The 20,818-nt window shown below is 45.4% G+C and overlaps 1 protein-coding gene across 2 annotated transcripts in view; it reads right to left on the reverse strand.

The window, feature by feature from the left end:
- The window catches only part of FBXL20 (F-box and leucine rich repeat protein 20), a 44,052-nt gene that overhangs the window by 7,799 nt on the left and 15,435 nt on the right, over positions 1 to 20,818 (reverse strand). For both annotated transcript variants that reach the window (XM_033006478.2, XM_033006479.2), the window contains exons 2-10: positions 19,611 to 19,672; positions 11,315 to 11,369; positions 8,933 to 9,007; positions 6,479 to 6,573; positions 5,942 to 6,010; positions 5,663 to 5,758; positions 4,239 to 4,365; positions 2,143 to 2,217; positions 416 to 546 (exon numbers count right to left, since the gene is read on the reverse strand). In XM_033006478.2, the coding sequence (XP_032862369.2) occupies positions 416 to 546; positions 2,143 to 2,217; positions 4,239 to 4,365; positions 5,663 to 5,758; positions 5,942 to 6,010; positions 6,479 to 6,573; positions 8,933 to 9,007; positions 11,315 to 11,369; positions 19,611 to 19,672 (785 nt within the window). The remainder of the gene's footprint in view (positions 1 to 415; positions 547 to 2,142; positions 2,218 to 4,238; positions 4,366 to 5,662; positions 5,759 to 5,941; positions 6,011 to 6,478; positions 6,574 to 8,932; positions 9,008 to 11,314; positions 11,370 to 19,610; positions 19,673 to 20,818) is intronic.

Consider the following 20,818-nt stretch of genomic DNA (forward strand, 5'->3'; position numbering starts at 1 on the left):
AAAATCATCGTGAAAACCCTGTTAATATCACATGTCAAGAGAAAACAATGTTGTTTAAATGTGTTTTCAGTTCTCAATACAAAAGTAACCTAACCTCAACTGTTTTTCACAGAAGAACAAAAGTAGATGCACAATGGTGTAAAAGGAGACTGCTGCTAAGCCAGTCTATTGGCAGGGCACACCACCACGGCACGGAGCTCTTTTACCACCGTTTCACTTGCGCAAGTTTAGAGACCAGGAGTTTGGGCAAAACTGCAGTCACCCCACAGCAAACGCCTGGAAAAAAGCTCAGTGATCAGAAGCGCCCTTTCAGAAAGGCCTTCGGAGTCTAAAATGGCTCAAAAATCCTAGAGGAACCACGTCACCGAGATCCTTCGCTCGACACGCAACGGGTCGCTCTGCGGTGAAGGCTTACCTGAGCCGCGGGCAGTTCTGTCCCAGGGCATTCAAGATGGCATCTGTAATGTTAGAGCAGCCTGAAGCACACAAGGATTGCAACTTGTGGCATCCTCTGCATATTGTAATGAGACCATCATCTGTTATTTGCTACGAGAAAAACAACAACATCATCACAAGCCGTAACGACGTAGGTGGAGGCGCAAGGCACTGCAAACTTCCCTTCTCAGGCTTCCAACCAGGCACTTAACTAAGGGCGAGTTACTGCCTCTTTCAACCCCAAACCACATTCAAATATTTCGCTGGAGCAGCTGAAACAGGATAAGCCGCACCGAAGTGACTTGTAAACAGTCGGAAAGTGATTCCACATGCACGGAAACGTCTCCGAGCGAGGGGGGAAGGCACGGCAGCAGCAGGCTTAGACTCAGTCTCCTGCCTTCCTCCGCAGCCCCTGCTTGTAAAAACCTCCTTGGCTGAAACTCAAGACAAGAAAGCACCTAGCAGAGTCACCCACAAAATAAGCAGCAGGTTGTTTTCACAAACAGCCTTCTGAAAACACACTTCAGTGGTTCGGGACCAAAACGGGAACTGTGAGAGGCGGGCTCAGGGCTGAAACCACGTTAAAATTCACGCCGCGGCACAGCAGCTCCATCGAGCCGCCGCGTCCCCGGGCGCAGGGGGTCCCTCCAGCCCCACGTGGCACAAATCTGCCCCCGAGATTTCCCCACGTAAGCACGGGGGGCTGGGACTCGGCGTGGCTGTGCCCAGGAGCCGCACGGGATCAAGGGCGAGGGGGGACCAGGGAGAGAGGGGCAAGAGGCGGCAGAGGCCGAGCGTGCTGGAGGAGCGGGTTAAACCCCGCTTCACCCTCAGGTTCTGCATTTTCACAGCCAGCCTCGATTCCCACAGAAAAGCACCAACCTAGGGATTGGCGTGGCTTCTTTTAAAACAGCAGAGAGCAAGTCTGTGGGCTGGCAAGCCCGAGTTCTGGAGCGAGATGACACAGAAACTGAGTAGAACTCGGTATTTTCAGCTAAGGCGATCAAAAACCTGATTAGTTTCCTTCTCCCTTCTGCCTGTTTGCCTCTCCCCCACAAGCACCCAGCCTCAGATGGATGGGCACCAGGCCGGTACCTGGTGAGGCTACTCCTTCAACAGGACAGGGTGAGGACGGCCCTGCAGCCCCCCAAGGCCTTGCCCACTTGGGTGGGAAAGGACGAGACTGTCCAGTTACTCACTGCATCAGACTAACCGCGCGACGGTATGTAAAAAGAGCCCGCTCCAATTTCTTTTTTGGCAGAAATATACATTTTTGGCACCGCAGAGTAACTGGTTTAGAGCCCTTCTGTGCAGGGAAATTGCACTTCTTGGTTTGATTTCATAAAGCGAGCAGAGGAACCGCCTGGCTAGATCACCACACAAACACTCCAGCCTGCTGGAAAGAATTTTTCCAGCTAGTCCTGCAAATGAGTTTAGAAGCCCCGTGGGCAGGGCAAAGAGACAAACAAATCTGACATAGTGAATGCTATGACACTGTTTTGGGGGTTTATTCAGCATTACTGAATGCTACCAAAAAAAGCTGGTTTTCATCAACTATTTTTAAAAGTCTCGTAAATTTACAATTGCCCTGTCTGCACAGATGACGACGTTTCTGGGATGGAGCACATTCTGCACGGTTCTGCTCAGAGATGGCCTCTAAATGCACAATGATGGCTGAGCTGGGAAATCATAGGAAGCTTTACTTACTAAGCATGTTTGAAGGTTTAAAGTCACCAATTCGGGACAATGTGCACCAATGTATTTCAGAGCTTCATCCTCAAGCTGGAAAGAAAAATTTAGAGACTGAAGCAATCTGTTAATATTCGAAGCAATCTTAAAAATAAAGCTCTGAGAACAATAAAGCATCTGTGGTTTGGATACCTATGGGGGAGGAGGGCAATGCACTGCACTCTCAAAATACACAACAGTAAAGTGCATGCCTTTTTTTTTTTTTTCTTATCATCTCAGGAACAGAGTTCAAAGACACACAACACTAAGTTACTAATTTAAAGAAAAGCTGATCCGATCAAACGTGCATAATTAACAAAGCAAGTAAATCAGAAATTGTTTACGGGAATTAAGGAAATGCTTCACTATGAAGGCCTTTAAGTAGCACTAGTTTTATATTGCAATACTGGAACTCTTAAAAAAAAAAAAAGTCTTATTTCAATGTGAGGAGCACAAACATATCCAGGTTGCTTTCTGATGATAAAAAAGCCTGCTATTCTTAAATCTATAAGAACAGATGGTAAGTAATTGATAACAAGGATGTATTGCCATCAATATTACTCACGACTCCATAAATTACTAGAAACTCAAGCTGTTTCTATGACCTGAATTCTCAAAATAGGCTGAGATTGTTATATCTTTAATCAAGTCATTTTTACAGCCATGTATACCCATCTCACGTATTAAAAATCCAACAGTGGTATAAATTTAGAAAAACTACTGACTATAGCCCTTACAGCTGGGCTTTTTCGTGCACACAAGGGTATTACTGCTTTGTGCACATAACCAGTGTGTTATTGCTTTGCTTATCATAATAACCTGTCAGGACCTTCTGTGTCCATGCACAGGAGAAATATGCTTTTTGCAAAATAAAAACATATAGCTGTTTATCTATACACAGCAGAGACAAAAATGGCACTTATTGACTCATACTTAAGGAATCCCTATCCCCAAGGGGAAAGCCAAAACAAAACAAACAAAAAAAAAACCACAACAAACCCAAAACAAATCAGGACCGTCCGTGTTCAGGTACAAGGACCTAACAGATCAGAGATCATTTTCCACGCCTACATCGAGGCTCTTTAGCTCTCGGGAGTCTCTGGGTTACATGTTTCAACTCCCCTGGGATCAGTTTTATTCTCCTTTTTCAAAGACAAGATTCTGAGATACGCATTTGCTCCTTTCTAGCCTACCTGTCTGTATTAAAAAGACTCTGGCCTACTGGAATAAAATCAGAACTAGTCCCCACGTTCTTTGTGAAGTAGTTTTGCAAGGAACTCTTGCTCATTAAGAGAGTCATGCTCAAGGTGGAAGTTCCTCACACCCCAGTTCATAATTGATATAATTCCTTAGTAAAGTTGTAATACAGGGAAGTATCTGACATATTAAACTTTTCAATGATTCACCAGGTAAGACAGTAAAGAAAGATTAAAGGAAGTAATTCCAAATAACGAAGTATAACAAGGGGGGCAAATCCTCCGTTAGTGCACCATTTACATATTGCACAGTACAAGCACCACAGTCTCTGCAGACTCTTCAAAATACACTGCTACAGCCCAAAAGCTGAATGAAATTCTTGAGGGAACAGTACTGTGCTCCTGACTGGCCGCAGAGATGCCTTTTAAGGAGTCACACACACTGTGACTCTCTTGGACTACCTAAAGATCCAAACGACACGCAGAGGAAATTCTATCACCAGCGCAGATGAAAGTACTGTCATGCTTTCTAAAATTTTCAGAGCCCTCAGAAACGGATGGGTCTAGCCACGAATAACAGTTATCTCCTCTAAAAAAGTTTGCTCAATATGCTCCTGATGGGGAAAAAAAACCAAAAAGAAGAATGATTCTACAGCTAGATATGCAATTAGTTCACTGTCCCACTATTCATGCTGAGCTCAAAGCTATTAAAGAATTTCAATAAAAGCAGTTAATCTCCAACAGACAGATTGTGAGTAATTTCAGTAACGTAACATTTCTGGAAATAGAAAAATCCACAGTGCTTCATCCCCATACTTCCAGCTAGAGCAGAAATAAGCCAGCTGTTACTCAAGCTGAGCACTCTCCACAGAGCCGTACCTGCGTGCAGCCTTTCAGAAACAGCGCTTTGAGTCCACCACAGCCTCTCACCAGAGCCTGGATGCCATCCTTAGTCACTTGGTCGCACCAGGAGATGTTCAGCTGTTCCAGCAGTGGGCATCCCTCACTTTGGAGGTGAAAGGAAAAGCGTGTGGAAACTTGGTTTCGATTTGGAAAGGAATCCTGCTTCAATTCCCATTTCTGGAACCCACGCGAGCACAGGTGTAGACCCGCACCCCACACACCCACGGGGAGCACTTTTGTCCCACACCTCCAGATGTGGAGAGCCCTCCGGAGGCAGTATCAGGAGCTCTAATGCAGGGCATTAACAGAGTAAAAGATGACCAAGTGATCTCATCTTGGACACCTCCCAGCTCCTCTACAAGGACAGGCACCACGGGCTTTCTGGATCTGAATACAGGCAAACCACCCGCAACGAAAACCAAAAACTGGGCCCATTTCTGCCATGCTGCTTCTAACTTTCCAGGTGTAACTTTGCGTTTGCAAATAGCTGCCAGTAGGAGCAACACTCAAGTGTGATTTGTAATTAGGAAGATATACACATGCTATCGTGTATGCAAGACAGCTGCAGCACAAATCTGACCATGTGAAATCGGAGACAAGGATGAAGACCCTCGAGGGAAGGAAAAACCAGGCTCAAAGTGTTTTAATGTAGCTACAAAACCAATTTAATCATTCATGTGTTCTTTCAAAATCTGTGCTTTCTTCTGGTGTCTAGATTCATCATCCAGTATTTTTTCCCCATGATACTGCTTTCCTATATTTTCTTTTTTTTTTCCACTGGCATATCACTTGAATTATTATTTTTTTTTTTAATAGCTTGGCCTCTATTGTTACCTTTAGTGTTTTTTTTTTGCCTCCTTTTCTCTGTCCCAATATCTTCCCACCAATGTCTGTCTGTCCCTTCCTTTTCTAGATTACTTGGCAATTCCATTTAGCGGATTTAAGCAGTTATATGTCTCCTAAGCAGTTTAAAAAGACAAATAGTCACATGCTGGTGTTCACCATCTAGCTACGTAAACAATTGCTAGGTACGCGATGGTACACTTACAATGAAGAAGTTGACTGTTAGCAAATGAGCATTTTAAAAAGGCAGATCAAGACTTTTGTGGCCCCCCAAGTCCCTCTGAGACTTTAATAGAATATCATGCTTATTCTACTGCTAACAGCCATCAGGATGGATACAAACAATGTCGAGGGCAGGTTTTACTGAGTCCTCCTCTGCCTCGACAAGCCAGGAGGCACAACGTGTGAATGTTGAGCTCTGCTGGGGAAGGCCAGAACTCTAACGACAGCTACACCTCAGCCTACGTCAGCCTCCTCCAAGGCAGGAGGCACACGGGGCAGTGGTGGGTCGCAGCGTCTGGAATCAACCGGCAAACGCCAAAGTTGCTGACTCCTACCTCAGTGCTTTCAGAGACAGGTTGGTTATGGAAGTGCAGGAAGCCAGATCAAGGTGCCTGAGTTTAGAGCAGAACTTACTGAGGCTGGTACACGTACTGAAAGAGAGCATACAAGACACACTCATGCAATAGATTTATTCGGTCATATACACTATATTGTTTACTGTATGCACAGCAGATTCCTTTAAAAAAAAAAAAAAAAAAAAGGGATGGAGAATATAACATGGTGCACATAGAAGAGGGGATGGCAGAGCAAACAGAGAAAAGAATTTTACTCACGCATCTGTGATCTTGGTACAGCCATTTAGGTTCAGTACTTCAATATTTCTGCAGTTCTGTGCAAATGTCCTTTATTAAAGGAAAGGGAAAACACAGTATTTTTCAGGCAATAGGCTTCCAGATATTTTACGGCATTTGTTTTAACCGTAATACATCAGATACAATTTTACAAAATTTGTCTCAAACAAAATAAATAAGTAAATAAATAAAATAAGAAATTTATGTTGCCCCACGTCTTGCCTCGGGATTTCCCAGCCTAAAGGCAAAAGGTTGTAATTCAGTGCCAATTACTACTTAGCCTCCAGCAGCAGCTGGCCTTATTTTAATGAGAAATGAGAAAAATGGCTACTGTGTGAAGTTAAAAAATGATAAATTGAAAAGGCTTATATGTTACTGCTCTCAACATTTTAAGTTAAGACACGCAGGCTAAAGATCTTGGCTCTAAAGTGTTCATAAATTTTTCCAACCCTCTGTGGTTGTAGAAACGGAATCATTCTTTACATCACATTTAAGAGCAGAAAGAAGCCACACCACTACCTTAATGCATTGTCTCCCACTCCTAGACAGCCACGCAGGCTTAACTTCCGCAAGAAACCCCCACATCTTTTAGAAATATTCTCAACTACTCGGCCCTGTCGGACACAGAAAGAATTACATTAAAATCCAGAAGTCACCTGATCAATCAAAAAGCTGAATTCAAAATTTTGCAGATTAACAACAGTTTGTTATTCTAGGTAAAACAGTGCTAAGAAAACAAAAACGCCACGATAAAAATCTAAGGCAGGGAGAGGGAGAATTATTCAGCTTCTGAAGATGGAGAGACAAGGACCAATTACCTAAAGCCGCTCAGGCTGACGACTGAAGAACTTCCAGTACAGACTGCCCCAGAAAGGTGAAAGCAGCAATGCCATTGCTACAGCATGGGCAGTAAGATTTACAAATCAGTACAGTCAATGTACTATATATGGATATACTTAAATTTCTATTCAAAATAGAGATGAGGCAGAACCAGCCCACGAGTTTTATTCTCACAGAAAAAGGGATTCAAACATTTGTGTTCAAGAGATCTAGAAAAATGCTTTATTAATTTCAAATCTGTAATCAGCGAAAGCCTCCAAAGACCCCACTACAAGCTAGCTTTTACCCTGCTATTTCTCACTGTGCATGAAGTGCAAAAACCATTGAGAGAATATTTGTAACAGCGTCCAGAAATTCAAAAAAACCTTCCCTTCCACTTTAGTCGATGTGATTGTTCACCACAGACTAGGAACATCACTCGGCCCTTCAAGTACTAGTTGGCATTTAAGACCTCTACAATGATGAAGATATTCTAATTTTTTTTTTTTTTTTTGGACTGGAAAAAGAAGCATCAGGCTTGGTGCAGTGTAATACCACAATCCAACAAGGGACACCAGCTTAACTGGGTCTCTGCAGGAGCTTTTGGTGACATCTGGCCGCTTGCTGGGGGGCGGGAGCAGCCCCTGCCCCAGGGTGAAGCTCGACCCGCACGTCCGAGTGGAAGGGCTGGGGAATCTGAAACAGCCCGCCTGACTTTGCAATTCCTCTAGCAAGCTGATGAATTCATACGCTTGAATTAGAGGACTCAGACACGTTTATATATAGAATTTACATCAACTGATGAATTTACATTCCTTCAAAGCAAACAACATTCAGGACATCAGGAAGTCGAGCAGGTACTTTTGGGTTAGGTACAACCTATTCAAGCATTTTGTTTTGAAAGGGGAAGTCCGTGCTGATGCGAGAACATGCGTTTGATGTACAGAGTGGTGACGGAGAACAAAGAGACATTAAAAGCGTGCACAAACCACTCAAGAATGAGAAAAGCCTCGTTTGTATTCACAGCACTCCTGCCTCTCTCCCTCCTGCACAGACCAACGGCAGCAGCAGGGCTGGGCAGCTCTGTCCACGCTGCCCGCCGCCTCCAGAGGCCAGGCACCACCGCTAGCTTTGCTCCGCCACTGTGAGAGTAAACAATTACATGGGTCCAGGGCTTCGAAGGCACGTCAAGAGGTAAAGGATTCATTATCAAGAACAAAGATCACACCGTCTACTTCCTTCAAGAAGCCTCAGGCACTCGGACCCCTGCAAGCAGGGACAAGTCACAGTACCAGGGGCCTGCTCCTCTATCCCTGGGTCTCAGCTGCTCACCTACCCAGCTGGCAGAAAGAGATTATTTTAACTCTTTCCTCCACAGATAATGTATTTCCCACAAGGTGTGAAGGTTCAGTCATCATCTGGTTTATGCCTCTGTCTGTAATGAGTTAAAATTATACACTCCCTCTCTCCCTCCTCCAACATGTTTTAAAGAGGATATAACATTCTGATAAGAAACTTAAGGGTTTTTTTCTCGTCCCTTTTCCTAATTAATGCAATTCTAATTTTAAGAACAGCACGACAACAGCATCCATTCCCATCAGCGCCAAGTGGTCCACATGTAACAGATTTAGAACAGCTACAACGAAGCATTTCCAAAGCTGCATCTTTTAGGAACAATTTTGACCTCGTCCCACTCAATCACCTTCCCTTACATTTCAATTTCTTACATTAGTCAGGGAAGGATAGACATATTGCAGGCCATGTTTCAAAAGATATTCAGTCTTAATGGTCTGAGTCAGTGCCATGCTAACGTTTCTTTGAGAGAAAGGAAAAGTAGCCTCAATTCTGCTGTACGGAAGCAGTAGTTTTCCACAAGAACTTACCTATTTTTATTTCTGTTTTCAGAACACACCTAAAAATACCTTCCTTCTAGTACTACCTTTAAGTCTTGATATAGATATATAATTCTGTCCATTTTCAAAAGCTGAATGGATTGCCAAGACTTTAAAAGGCTCCCTGAAGCTAAGAAGAACTGAAATTAATGATTTCTATCTCCAGGGAAGGTAAAAAGGGTTACGCTGGGAGTATTAATCCATTCTAGGCTGTAATTACATTTTAACAAGAAAAATGGGTTTGTATGTCACTTAATTATACCTCAATATCCCTCTGGAAATCAAACAGGTCAATTCGCTGCCAGTTACTGCCATCCAGGGCCAGAACATTCCATGCCTTTATCAGGGGAAAAAATGTAAATGTGTTGTTAATACGAAAAAATCCGCCAGCGGGGACCTAGTTACAGTTTGTTCCTTTTAGAAACAACAGTCTGCCTCGGGTGCAAAAGCAACGAGTGATTACAGCCAACAAGGAAAACGGTGCAGTTACCCGAAATCGCCTGCTCGGGCGAGAGTCCCCTCACCCCCGCAGCCCAGCCCGCGGCGCCCGGAGGGGTCGGGGCTGAGCCCAGGACAGGAGGCGGCGCCGGAGCGTGGGCATCTTCACGGTCCTGGCTGGAATCTAATCGCTCCCTCTGCGGCATCGCCAGCTAAACCACGGCCTTTCGAGGATGCTCGCTGGACCCAGGCGAAGCTGGAGGAGGCGGGGGCGAGCCCCCGGGGGGAGACCCTACAGCAGGTCTCTACGTGGGGATGGAGGACCCCGCGGTGAGGTCCCCTAAGCGGCAGGGGAGGGTGTCACCTCGTGTGTCCCCCCCCCCCCCCCGGCGCTCTGGCCTCCAGCAGAAAGAGGCGTCCGAGGCAGGTCCAGAGCTGGGAGCACGGGGTGCTGCGTCCCACGGGTGGGGAAGTGCCAAACGCTGCCCAGAGACAGCGCCGCTGCCGGAGCCGTCACTACCTCTGGCTTAAGTGTTTGGTTCCCTTTGGTTTGTTTGTTTGTTTTGGGTTTGGTTTTAAACAATTAAAAATTAAAGAAATAAATAAATCTCACGTGGTTCATGCTACAACTGAAAACCAGGAACTGAAAGTTAGTAATTCTGCCCTTAATGAATCAAAAAGGTTGTCAATACAGTACTGTACTCAAAGTTTTAATTACATAACCGAAGTAAGCAACCAGATCTCATAATGAGTCCACCATTACGAAAGAGTGCATGTATATGTATATAGGCATATTTTTATACATCTATCACATGCGCTAAACTACTCCTCAATCACAATACACTAGTTTTTGTGCAAGCCACATAGAGACGTGGAACTGCCAAATGAACTGTAAGCACTAATTGATTTCCTGCATTTTAAATCTCACTGCTGACACTTGTTTTAAGGTCTAGTTATCGCCATGAGAAAAGTAATAGCTCCAGTGGAAAAGAAACGCACCAGGGGATGCAAGTTTCAACACGGCATACTTTAACGTGTAATGTAGGGAACAATACACAGAGCCTTTCTGGAGCTCTGCACAGGTACTTTAGTCCTTCACAATACCTGCTGTGTCCCATAATGACTAATATGTTCTCTAATGCCCTGTGGACTGTAAGTAGGAGCAAGAGCCAAAAATGGGAGTACACCTGGACATTGGCAAGTATCTCTGACAGCCCATTTTGGTCAGTACTGTTCTGCTGGAGCGGTGAATTTCGGCTGGAAGATCCTTCCCTAGGAGACCTGTGTTACCGACAGAACATGGGAAGGTAACTGTAATGGCTAGATCTCACACAGGATATTTCTTAACGCAATTAAAAATGTTTAAGCATACTCCTTTTTATTCTGATGTACTCTGAATAATGGAACAAGTTATGGTGCAAGTCGGAAGCCAAGATTGATCAGTTTTGTACAGGTGACACTCAGCACCGGCTCTGCCGGTACGGTGAACACCTCTGCAACCACCCCCCCCTGTAACCAGCCTTCCACTCCTGCTGCAGTAACGCTTCCGCCACGTGTCTTATTAGATAATGGCAGGATAAAGTATCTAAATAAATCTGGTAGCTCTTCAGAACTGGACCTGCACTTGGAGGCGTTTTCTCAAGCAAATAATCCAAGCTGGATTTCATTAGCTGAAGCCCACAAAACTATGAGCTCCTTAAGGAAAAACCCAACCCTAAACAACACAGACACTCATTTTTTTTTCTTCCATGCTTACTTCAACTACGTCCAAGTAGGAAAGTAAACTTTCCTTGACCGTGCAGCATCTCTGTGAGTCAAAATTTCCGTATCTCCACCAAAAAACACAAGATGCCATTTTAGACCCATCCAAGTTTGATGTTTTCATCAGCGCAGGCCTCCTCTAAAACCCAGGCTGACTGAAGAGTCCTTGGGCAAAAAGTCAGCCACCTCCCCTTCGTAACCTGCTCAGGGCCCGGGACACCACCCAAATGGTATTCAAGCTTTGAGCCCCCCTTCGCTGGTGCCATCAGAAGTTTCTGGTATTGTGGTGTTAATACGGGACACTAAACAACAATAGCTGAGTTGCACAAAAGCTCCCTGGTACAAATCCTCCCGGTCTGACATGCTAGGGATGGCTGGAGCCAGAGGATTGTCACCCAAATTCAACCAACTGTTAAAACCCACCAGCAAGGAGGAAGGTTCTTACCCTGGAAACTTGAGCGCAACGACACAGAGTGACCACATCCAGGAAAGAGAAAATTCTGTAACAGAAATAAAAGATACCGTATTGGTTATCTACATTTAAAACAAAGAGAACATGGAAAACAAAGGAAATAAAAAAAAAAAGGACTGGAGACAGCAAAACTTCTTTGTAATGCAGCTGAAAGCTGAACTGTGAAAAGAAGCGCAGACCTAGCAGTTAGCAAATGAAAGCAAAACACCGATACTGAGCCACTGTGAAATATTAATCTCACACCTTGTAACACGTACTGACAGCAAACAGAATGATTATTTATCAAAACAGGCGCTTACAGGTATTGTGCAGCTTCATAGTCAAACGTTAAGTCAGGATATGGCAGGACAAACAGTCATCTTGGGCTGTCTTGGCTCCTGTTTGACCCAGGAGCATCGCTGTGCTCAGCACCTCTGCTCAGCAAAAACACCTGCAGCAACAGCTCTCCAAAAGTGGGCAGTGGAATAATTAACAGTTAATAGATCAAAACGACGTCACAGCCCGATTTCAGTGTGTGGATTATTTCTTATTTTTCACACAGCTGTGCTAAACGTGAAGTGCTGGTAAGGTGGAGGTGGGAGGAGTATTTTGCTCTGCGACACTGCAAAGCAACTTGCGCAGCCAGATGATTTGTGTCGGTACAAGGTCTAGGAGAGACGTGTTTAGGATTAAGCTGATGCGGTCACTCCTCTGTGGTATGTCATTCCTCTGCCAGGGCACACCCCAGTGTTCAGGCCAACACCCTGATGTTGCTGTCCTATTTATTGGGATAAAGGAATTAGTAATACTTTGCAATGCTACACTAAGACGTCCGTACTTTTCTGGGGCATATACACCCCCATCTGTGAATGCAGGAAGTACCAAGCCCATTTAAAGCTCCCAAATCTGCACCAATATATCAACATTGTCATTTTACCATTTGTGGTTATTCAAACAATCATATGCCACAAAACAGAGGTCAAGTGGACAGTAGAAAGACGGTAGGGTCTCATTCTCTTTGATAGCAATTATAAAACCATAGGATGAAGTGTTTTTACAAAGATAAATCGAGTGTTTGACTACAAGAAAACACTTGCACATATGCTTTAGTACTTTAAACCTGGAGACTGCCAGAAAGAGAAGGCAAACGTTCTCAGGTCCAAGCATTAAAGGTATGGGGCAAGCAAATTTGTTCCAATCCTATACACTACTTTATAAAATACTCAGACATGGCTGTCCAGGAGAAATTCTGAGAACAAATACAAGTCTGCTGGGGCAAAAACCTCCAGACTTTCTCAAGAGAACAGTATATACCCAGATTAGCAATCGCTTGGATACCTGCAACACTTGAGTCATCTCCCCACAAGACCGAGGGGCCGGGGAGGTGTACCAAAGCCTTCCTCTGTTCTCAGCAGACCTGCCGGTGTTGGGAGCGACTCAGAAATGAGATGATGTTGCTGGCAGCGTGTTCTTTTTGTGTGACTTTGAAACTCAAAACACCCTGTACCAATGCGTTACTGAAACTCTCATATGAAACCAAGCAAGCTATATGATGTACTCACCTCCCCAGATATGTACAAAGAATACATTTGAATAAATAGCACAGGTACTGATAAAGCTGGGGGAAGAGGTGCCGAGAACAATAAACAAACACCGTGTGCACACAGATAAACTGCATGTTGTCCTAGAGATAAACAATCAGGGGTTATCCAGGCCTCTGCTACTGACACTAAGTTTTGTACGTGCCACATGCCTTCACTGACACCCACGCACTTCCATGTTGCTACATACAAATAGCAAATCCCAGATTTTCAAATTTCAGGGGAGGACACAAGCAAGGCTGCGATGATACAACAATTACACGATCAAGGTTTCTCGACCAGCAGGTATATAAAAAGCACTTTAGAAACATCGGTGTTGGTGGAAGAGAAGGGGACATTGGTGGTAGAGGATGAATGCAGATTATTTATCAAAACACAGATGCTTACAGGTATCAGGCAGCTTAACAGTCAAATGTTCAGTTAAGTCAGGGTATGGCAGAATAAAGAGCCACAGGCTCTCCTGTGTTTCTAAAGTGCCCAAAGATACTCCCAGATTCAAGATACTTCTTATCTGCTCCTTGTGCATCTGACCATGAGACAAAATGTACAGTGACATGCTGAGATGTACGCAGTAAAGGGCTGGAAAAGAGCTGACATGCACTGTACCGTAACACTGTTTTGGGAACTCAGAGATTTCAGAAGCGGTTCCACACTCACTGCTTACAGGCAAGTCTTCCCCTCAAATTAAATGCCATTTATTCGTGCATGCATGTGAGCACTGAGGATTTATTCAGCACAACGTCAGTGTACAACAATACAAGGAAAGCCTAGGGAAATATAGAAGCTAGGGAAAATTCCTACTTTCACCCTAGATTCCCATTGTAGGAGCAAAAAACCATCAAACTTCATGGGAACAGCGGCTAGGTCAATAACTAGACGAGCTTTCTATATTTTAATGAAAATTGCTTTCTCCGTGGAAATCCCAGGCTATTAATAACCACCTCATCCCTCTATCAGGGCTATTAGGCCTTTGCCAAATTCTTTTCTACTTCCTGCTCCTCCCTTCCTGGTCTACCCACACAGTAAAAGGGATGTCAACACAGCAAAACACTCGCCCCTCTCACCTCCGAGGTCAACATTGCTGAGCTTCGTCAGGAGTTCCCTTGGCTAACTCGGAGACTTTGGCTCTGAAAAGCTTAAGAGCATTTTTTTAGTGTTTTCTGAACTGCTCTTGCATTTGTTCAAGAATATTAGCCAATGACTCAGTGGAATCAGACTGTTTCGGCAGCAGTCACTGCTTTGTTGTACATTTTGGTCATTTCAGAATTGGCTCCAACTACAACCCTTCACGTGAACTGGAGAGAACAGCAGGAGCACAGTTAAAGTCTTGCAGGCACAATGATGCCAGCTAAGTTTTCTAATGCAGCCTCGAAGACAAGCTTTTTCCTTCTCCAAGGCATTGCTGGGAACATTAAAAAAAAAAAAAAGCAAACCAACAAAACAAACCCCAAAACCCACAAACAAGCTGCCCATATTGCTAAGCAACAATTGAGCAGTGGTCATCTTCCAACAGGAGTACAGTACAGGTCATAAACGCTGGGTCTCTCCAGCAGCCTGCACAATATAAAATAAAGCAAAGGTAATCCAGATGTTCACTTGAAATAATATGCATCCTTGCTAATACCCTATGGCTCAATTAAAACCGGACGTGACAACAATGACATACTGGGCTGACAGGTAATTTCGATGCAGCTCAGCTCGTCAGCTCCAGACTCTCTCTCAGTAATAGAGGAACACGAGAGAGGGGTCATCGGCCTGGAATTGTTCCAAAGCACCAAACCCTTAGAAAATATCTGCTGCACTGGTCAGATTCGGTTCATCTGGTGAGAAAAAGCAGAGAAGAGTAAGTAGCAGCAGACTGACCAGTACTACACGAATAATGGTTTTCCCAATTCTGCCTTAACAGATCGAAAAGCTGGGATGTTTATTTTTACATCCAACACACAGGACTTCTGTCTTGCTCACGGCTGACTGCTGTACTCTTACATCAATCTTTTTACTCTTCAGAGTTGACAGTAAGAAAATAATCCACAGCAATAACTTCATCACCAAACAGTGGTCACAGGTGAAGGCAGACTGAGTATTCCAAACAGGAATTAAATAAGTCTGGTATTGCAGCAGGTTAAGTTGTTTTACTGCAAAATAACTCCCTACATTCAGGACTTTGCCTGAACAGTTCAGTACTGGGCAATTTAGCTAAAACACACTGAGGTTAGAGCATTTTTCAGGTTTCAACCTCTTAATCCACTCAGGGTTTTCGAGGACTACTCACTTTCCCACTGACATCCTAATTAGATTAGGGTCAAGACTAATGAAATCCCTGGATGCTGCGGGCTTTGAGGTGAGCAAGCTTAGACCTTTAGCCTTTTAAAATTATCAACACCAATTTATGTCAGTGGCCCACCCTTCAAGTTAAATTTTGCTCCATACTTGTTTGACGCCAACGAGCTGGCCAGGAGGAAAGAAACGACAACCTTGCTGCCAACTCACCGGTCCCCCCACACGCTCTGTTGCTTCTTTGTCCCGAGCAGAACTCAAGCTCCCGAGGAAAAAAAAAAAAAAAAAATCAACATGGGGCTTGAAGGTCAGATGGCAAAGCCAGTGCCAGTGACTGGATGTGCTGAAAATGGGCTAAGCAGGCAGCAGGAGACGGCATGGAGTAAAAGCTGCTTACGCCAGGAGAGAACTGAAAACTGCTTGACCTGCCCATGAACCAATACGGAAAAGACGAGCTCCCGCAGCCCGGTCCCTTCCACCCTGCCCAGCGTAAGCTGTTCGGCAGCCCCGCGTCACGCTGAGAGGAAACCTTCTTCAGGAAACCAGCAGAGACCACCACTGCCCCAGAAAATCCAGGCTTGTGGTCGGGGTTTGGCTCGCAGGCAGCAAGCGACTGGCAGGCAGCCCTCAAAGAATGAATGCACCTTTTCAACGGGGTGTCACTAATGCCGGCGCAGGGAAACAGGGACACGATGCCCCTCTGGGGAAACGGCCCCGGCCAGAGCCACCACGGACCACGAAGTCACCGAGCCAGGTGCTGCCCAAGGATGAGCTGGGAGCAAAGGAATGTGTAAAGGTATATTCACGTATAAAGGTGTAAGCTCCCAGAAACGCAGCTGGCAGGGGACAAAGCTGAAGCGGGTACGGCAGTATCAGGACAAGGATTTGTGACCCATCAGCTGATCTCTTGTCCTGGGTTGAGGGAGTGGTGGGGTTTTTTGGTGGCAGGGGAGGGGGCTAGCGGGGCGGCCCCCTGTGAGAAGCTTCTCGAAGCTCCCCCAGCTCCACGTCAGCTCCACTTCTGTTTGGGAAATTGAGCCCATCAGCTGCACCTCTGCGATAACATATTTAAGAAGGGACGTGGTGACGGGCAGTGGGACTGGTGAGGAGTTGCTGCAGCTGCATGAACACCAAGGTCAGTGGAGGAACGGAGGAAGGAAGGAGGGGGGAGGTGTGCCGGAGCAGAGACCCCCCTGTATCCTGTGGGGAGACAGCAGGGCGGCCCCCCCCTGCCACCCATGGAGATCTACGGTGGAGCAGAAACTGATTTATGGCCTGTGGCTTCTGCTTGGCATAATCAAGGTGCTGTGCCTGAAGAAGGCCGGGGTCTCATGGGAAAAGGCAGCCCCACTGCTGTAATTCAGCGCTGGGAGGATTGCAGCATGCGGGGGTGTCCCACGCCGGAGCAGCTCGGGAAGGGCTGCAGCCGTGGGAGGGAATCCAGTCGGAGGAAGTTAGTGACCCATGACGGAGCAGTGTGGGGAACGCTGCGGCCCGTGGGAGGAATTCAAGTCGGAGAAAGTTTGTGGAGGACTGTCTGCTGTGAGAGGGGGACCACGATGGAGCAGGGGGTAACAAGTTTTGGACACTCCCCTCACCGAACATGAAGGAAGTGGCAGCACTGCCTGCACCCCCCATTCCCTGCCCCTGCGCCACTGGGGGAGGAGGTAGAGATATCGGGAGCAGAGCTGAGCCCGGGGAGAAGGGAGGGGTGGGGGGAAGGTGTTCTCAAGATGTGGCAATGCTTCTCACTGTCCTACTCTGTTATGTGTTGTTAGTGTCTGTAATAAATGTATGTTCTTTTTTTCTTCCCCTAACAAGTCTGCCTTTTGCTCGTGATCATAAAAGGGGGATTTTCCCCCATCCCAGTCCTATCTTGAACCCCAAGCCTGGCTCTCTGTCCCTTCTCATTGCCGGAGGGGAAGGAAGAGAGAGGTGCTGCATTGTGGTTGGCTGCCAATCAGGCCTAAACCACGACATCTCTCTACCCACGTGCTGCAGGACAGCTTTGTTCAAGTCCTGCTCTCGGGGAAACGCAGGAGAAGCACCACCGTTACCAGCAGCGTGGTGGGGCACAACGTGACATGACAACTGAATCACGGACACGTTTAAAGGAGAGATTTCCGAGGACAGCCTCCAGAGCACTTTACACCTCCACCCCATCCTCCCAGACAAAAGCATTACTGGAGTTGCACATTTCTGTATCTTGGGGTGTGACAAAGGCTGCCGTTCACCCCTTTTATATCCTCCTACTCTTTATTTTGCTCAAGTACAGCTTTCCACTTTGCAACCACATACATGAGACATCAATGCCATCCGCAGAATGAACAAACCAGAGAACAAGACATTACACAGTAGCACTGCTTAAACACATAAGTCTTTGTCTTGTAGACAGTGACACTCATTTACAGGAGATTCCTGCAGATAAACGCATCCAAGTTTCTCTTTCAAAGGCTGCACTGTCAATCCACACTAATTAATTTTCACAGTATGCTAACAGTGAATTCCAACTCTCAAAATCATTACTTATGAACTTTAACATTTATAAACTGAAGTTTCCTGATTTCTCCTAGATTCCACACAATCCTGAACACTTGCTCTGTTCTACAGCAGGTTAGGATGATTAGTGATATCAAGAGACAGAAGACAAAAACGTTTCTGCAGGGCAGAAGCGCGCGTGCTGCTGAGAACTCGGCCACACTGTGGCTCGCACTGACGCAACTCCCTGCTTGGTGCAGGACCTTCCCTTGTACTTACCACAAATCCTTCTCCAATTGTCTGGCCACGTTCCTCAACACCAGCTACCTCCTACAGACCAAGATGTGCTTATTGGTCCCAGTCAGGATCGTTCTGCTTTGATCTACCAGAAAGCTCAGCCATGCTCTAATCAAGGTCCCGCTCCTCGGGAGCGCAGTGACCACACACCTCCTCTCCTGAAGTCCACGCAAAACCTCAATTAAATGCCATTCCCCAATTTTTTCCCCCCTATCAGACTCCCTGCTTTCCCTGTGCCTCACATGTCAGTGCTCCTCACAACCTGTTCCCAGCCTACCTGTGTCATGTCACCTTACCACAAGGGCAAATCCTGTTTTTGTTGCATTTGCAGTACCAGTACCTACTTGCTCCCATCAGAAAAAGAATCCCCCTCTCAGAAAACCCAGAGAAACATTTTTCTGACTCTTCAAAATCCCCTTTTGCTGCAACACATCCATACCAATGGTTCAGGGCAAGTGCTGAGTGAAGACAACTGCTGTCACCTGCAAGAAACTGTGCAAACTCATCGGGGCTAGGGCATCCTATGGTGTCTGTTACTCCATCCTGCTCCTCCCACAGGTCGCTTGTCTCTTCCAGGTACTGCAGGCTGATTTTTACACAGCAATCTCTGCACGGCATGAACAATCCTTCTCCAGTATACCAGGCTTAAAAACCAAACCCACACTATTACCAAGGAGGGCTCCAGAAGCCATACCTCTCGCTTTTGGATGAATAATACTGGAATAAAGGAAACTGAATCAGATTGGAGATACCATTACAGAGAACAGAGGAGGCAGTGCAGTCAAAAGAAAAGATAGCAGACTTTTCTATTCATTTATCTCACAAGTGAGCTAGAAGCAGTTTCCTGTGTCAGAGCTCCTCTCCCCAGACTTTTTTATTGCCACTGAGTGTTGACAGTACTACACAGTTTCTTGCAGCGTAAGAATTTTGTTCGTGTTAATAATTCAAGCTGCCACCTGCAATTGCCTTCACCATTTACAGTCTGGCATCTCAGCTTAAAGCACCGATGAACATGACTTTACTTCAAGATGCCAAACCGCGACGACTGAGGTACCATCGCACACACATCATCACGCTGCTCGTGCACGGGGGGAGGCAAACTTCAAAAGGCACAGACGTGCGTGCACATGGAAGGGAGCACAGGGAGAGGGCAGAGTTGTCGACTGAGATCCGCAAAGTCGGGTCTGTTTGATCTTTGCCAACAGGCTCATCCTGCCAGGTGCTCAACATCTGTCTCTCATTGACGAGGAACAGGACAAAGTCTGCTCGAGCATAACTGGAGCAGAGGAACTGAAGTTTTTTAAATGGAACACTTTACAGAGAGGCAGAATCCTGTTCTGTGCATTAGCCCATACTCACCATGTATTTGCGTAAGGACTTGTTTAGCCCTACAGTTCTTCCATCTACAAAACAGGCAACCAGGGAATTAATTTAACAGTTTGAAAACCAAAAACCTAATAATATTTATCATAAATGGCCGCTGATGCGGGCCTTTGATCTGCTTCTGTTTGTCTATGGCTTTATAAGTGACCCAAAGCAAGCTCATGGTTTATGAGCATACCAGCAAAATCAGCTACTGGCTGCAAATAACAATACACACACCAGTCTCCAAGCTTACAAACTGAAAGGAGGCTTACCGAAGCAGCAGCTCTTTTGGAAGTTTTTTGTTGATCACAGCTTCATCATTGTTTGAGAACATCTGTAAACAAAAACAATTTAAACAATTTAGCCATATATTTTCATTAAGGAAACAAAACCTACTTTACTCTAGGGAAGAAGTTGCTGGTTAACGAGGCCATTTCGAGAGAGACATCTGGCCCAATAAATTCTCAAAAGATAAACTTTGTGCTCAAGCTTTCAAACTCCTGGATTGGATCACGGTTAGATAGAATATTATATCCAATATAGTTTAAAAAATGGTCCAAGAACACTCTGTGGATGGGTAGATTTAATATAAACTGAGCTTTTTAAACTTATCTATTAAAGCAAATGATCATTAGGGCGCACGTTTCTGCTGGCACTGACTATAGAAGAGATCACCTACAGCATTACTACGGGCTTCCAGCTCTGTGAAGGTACACCAAAGCACAGGCACTTTAAAACCGTGAAGTGTAACTACGCATCAAAGCAGCATATGGCAAAGGGGTTGGAGGGAAGGGCTGACAGGAGTGATTAAGCAGCCCCAACATCCAACAAATGGAGGCTGACGATGCAGGCATGGCAGGAATGGTTTCCCTAACAGAGAAAGATGCAGACTGCTGGTGAACAGGAGCCCAGCGACAAAGTATTACAGTGCCCGTATCATTTTCGCTGAAAATTGTTTGACAGCAGCCCTTAACAGCTTAGGGGCAAACAGTATTTTCTTTAAATGGTGAAACGTGGTTTAAAGGGAGACTTGATCTTTAGTGCTGCATCACGAGAGAGATGGTTCTGGGAAAACACTGTGTTCTTTCAAGGCAAAGAAGCCAGAGCTGTTTGTTGTCTCCTGTGCATTATCACAGTGGCCAACAATTGACAAATCTGAAATGGACTTTTGGACCAGCTAAAATAATCTCACTAGCTGTACGAATGAAACTTCTATTTTCAAATGAGTCCTAAGAAAAACACAGAGCAAAGCCTCATGTGTTTCTTGAGAAGTATCTACGTATATTTAAAAGACTTGGTATTGTCCTGCCACGGTGAAAAAAAAACAAACAACCTCCACACACTTACACCTGTGGGAGGAATGATTAGAGTGATCTGTGAACTAAGACTGCTGAGCAGTGATGCCTGGCTCCATTTAGAAGCATGCTTTCAACATTTCCAAAAACAAAGCAGTGAACAACGAGAATGAGCTTTAATTTCA

Source organism: Tyto alba, unplaced genomic scaffold, assembly GCF_018691265.1.
Source record: "Tyto alba isolate M040663 unplaced genomic scaffold, T.alba_DEE_v4.0 Super-Scaffold_12, whole genome shotgun sequence".
NCBI classification, from domain to species: domain Eukaryota; kingdom Metazoa; phylum Chordata; class Aves; order Strigiformes; family Tytonidae; genus Tyto; species Tyto alba.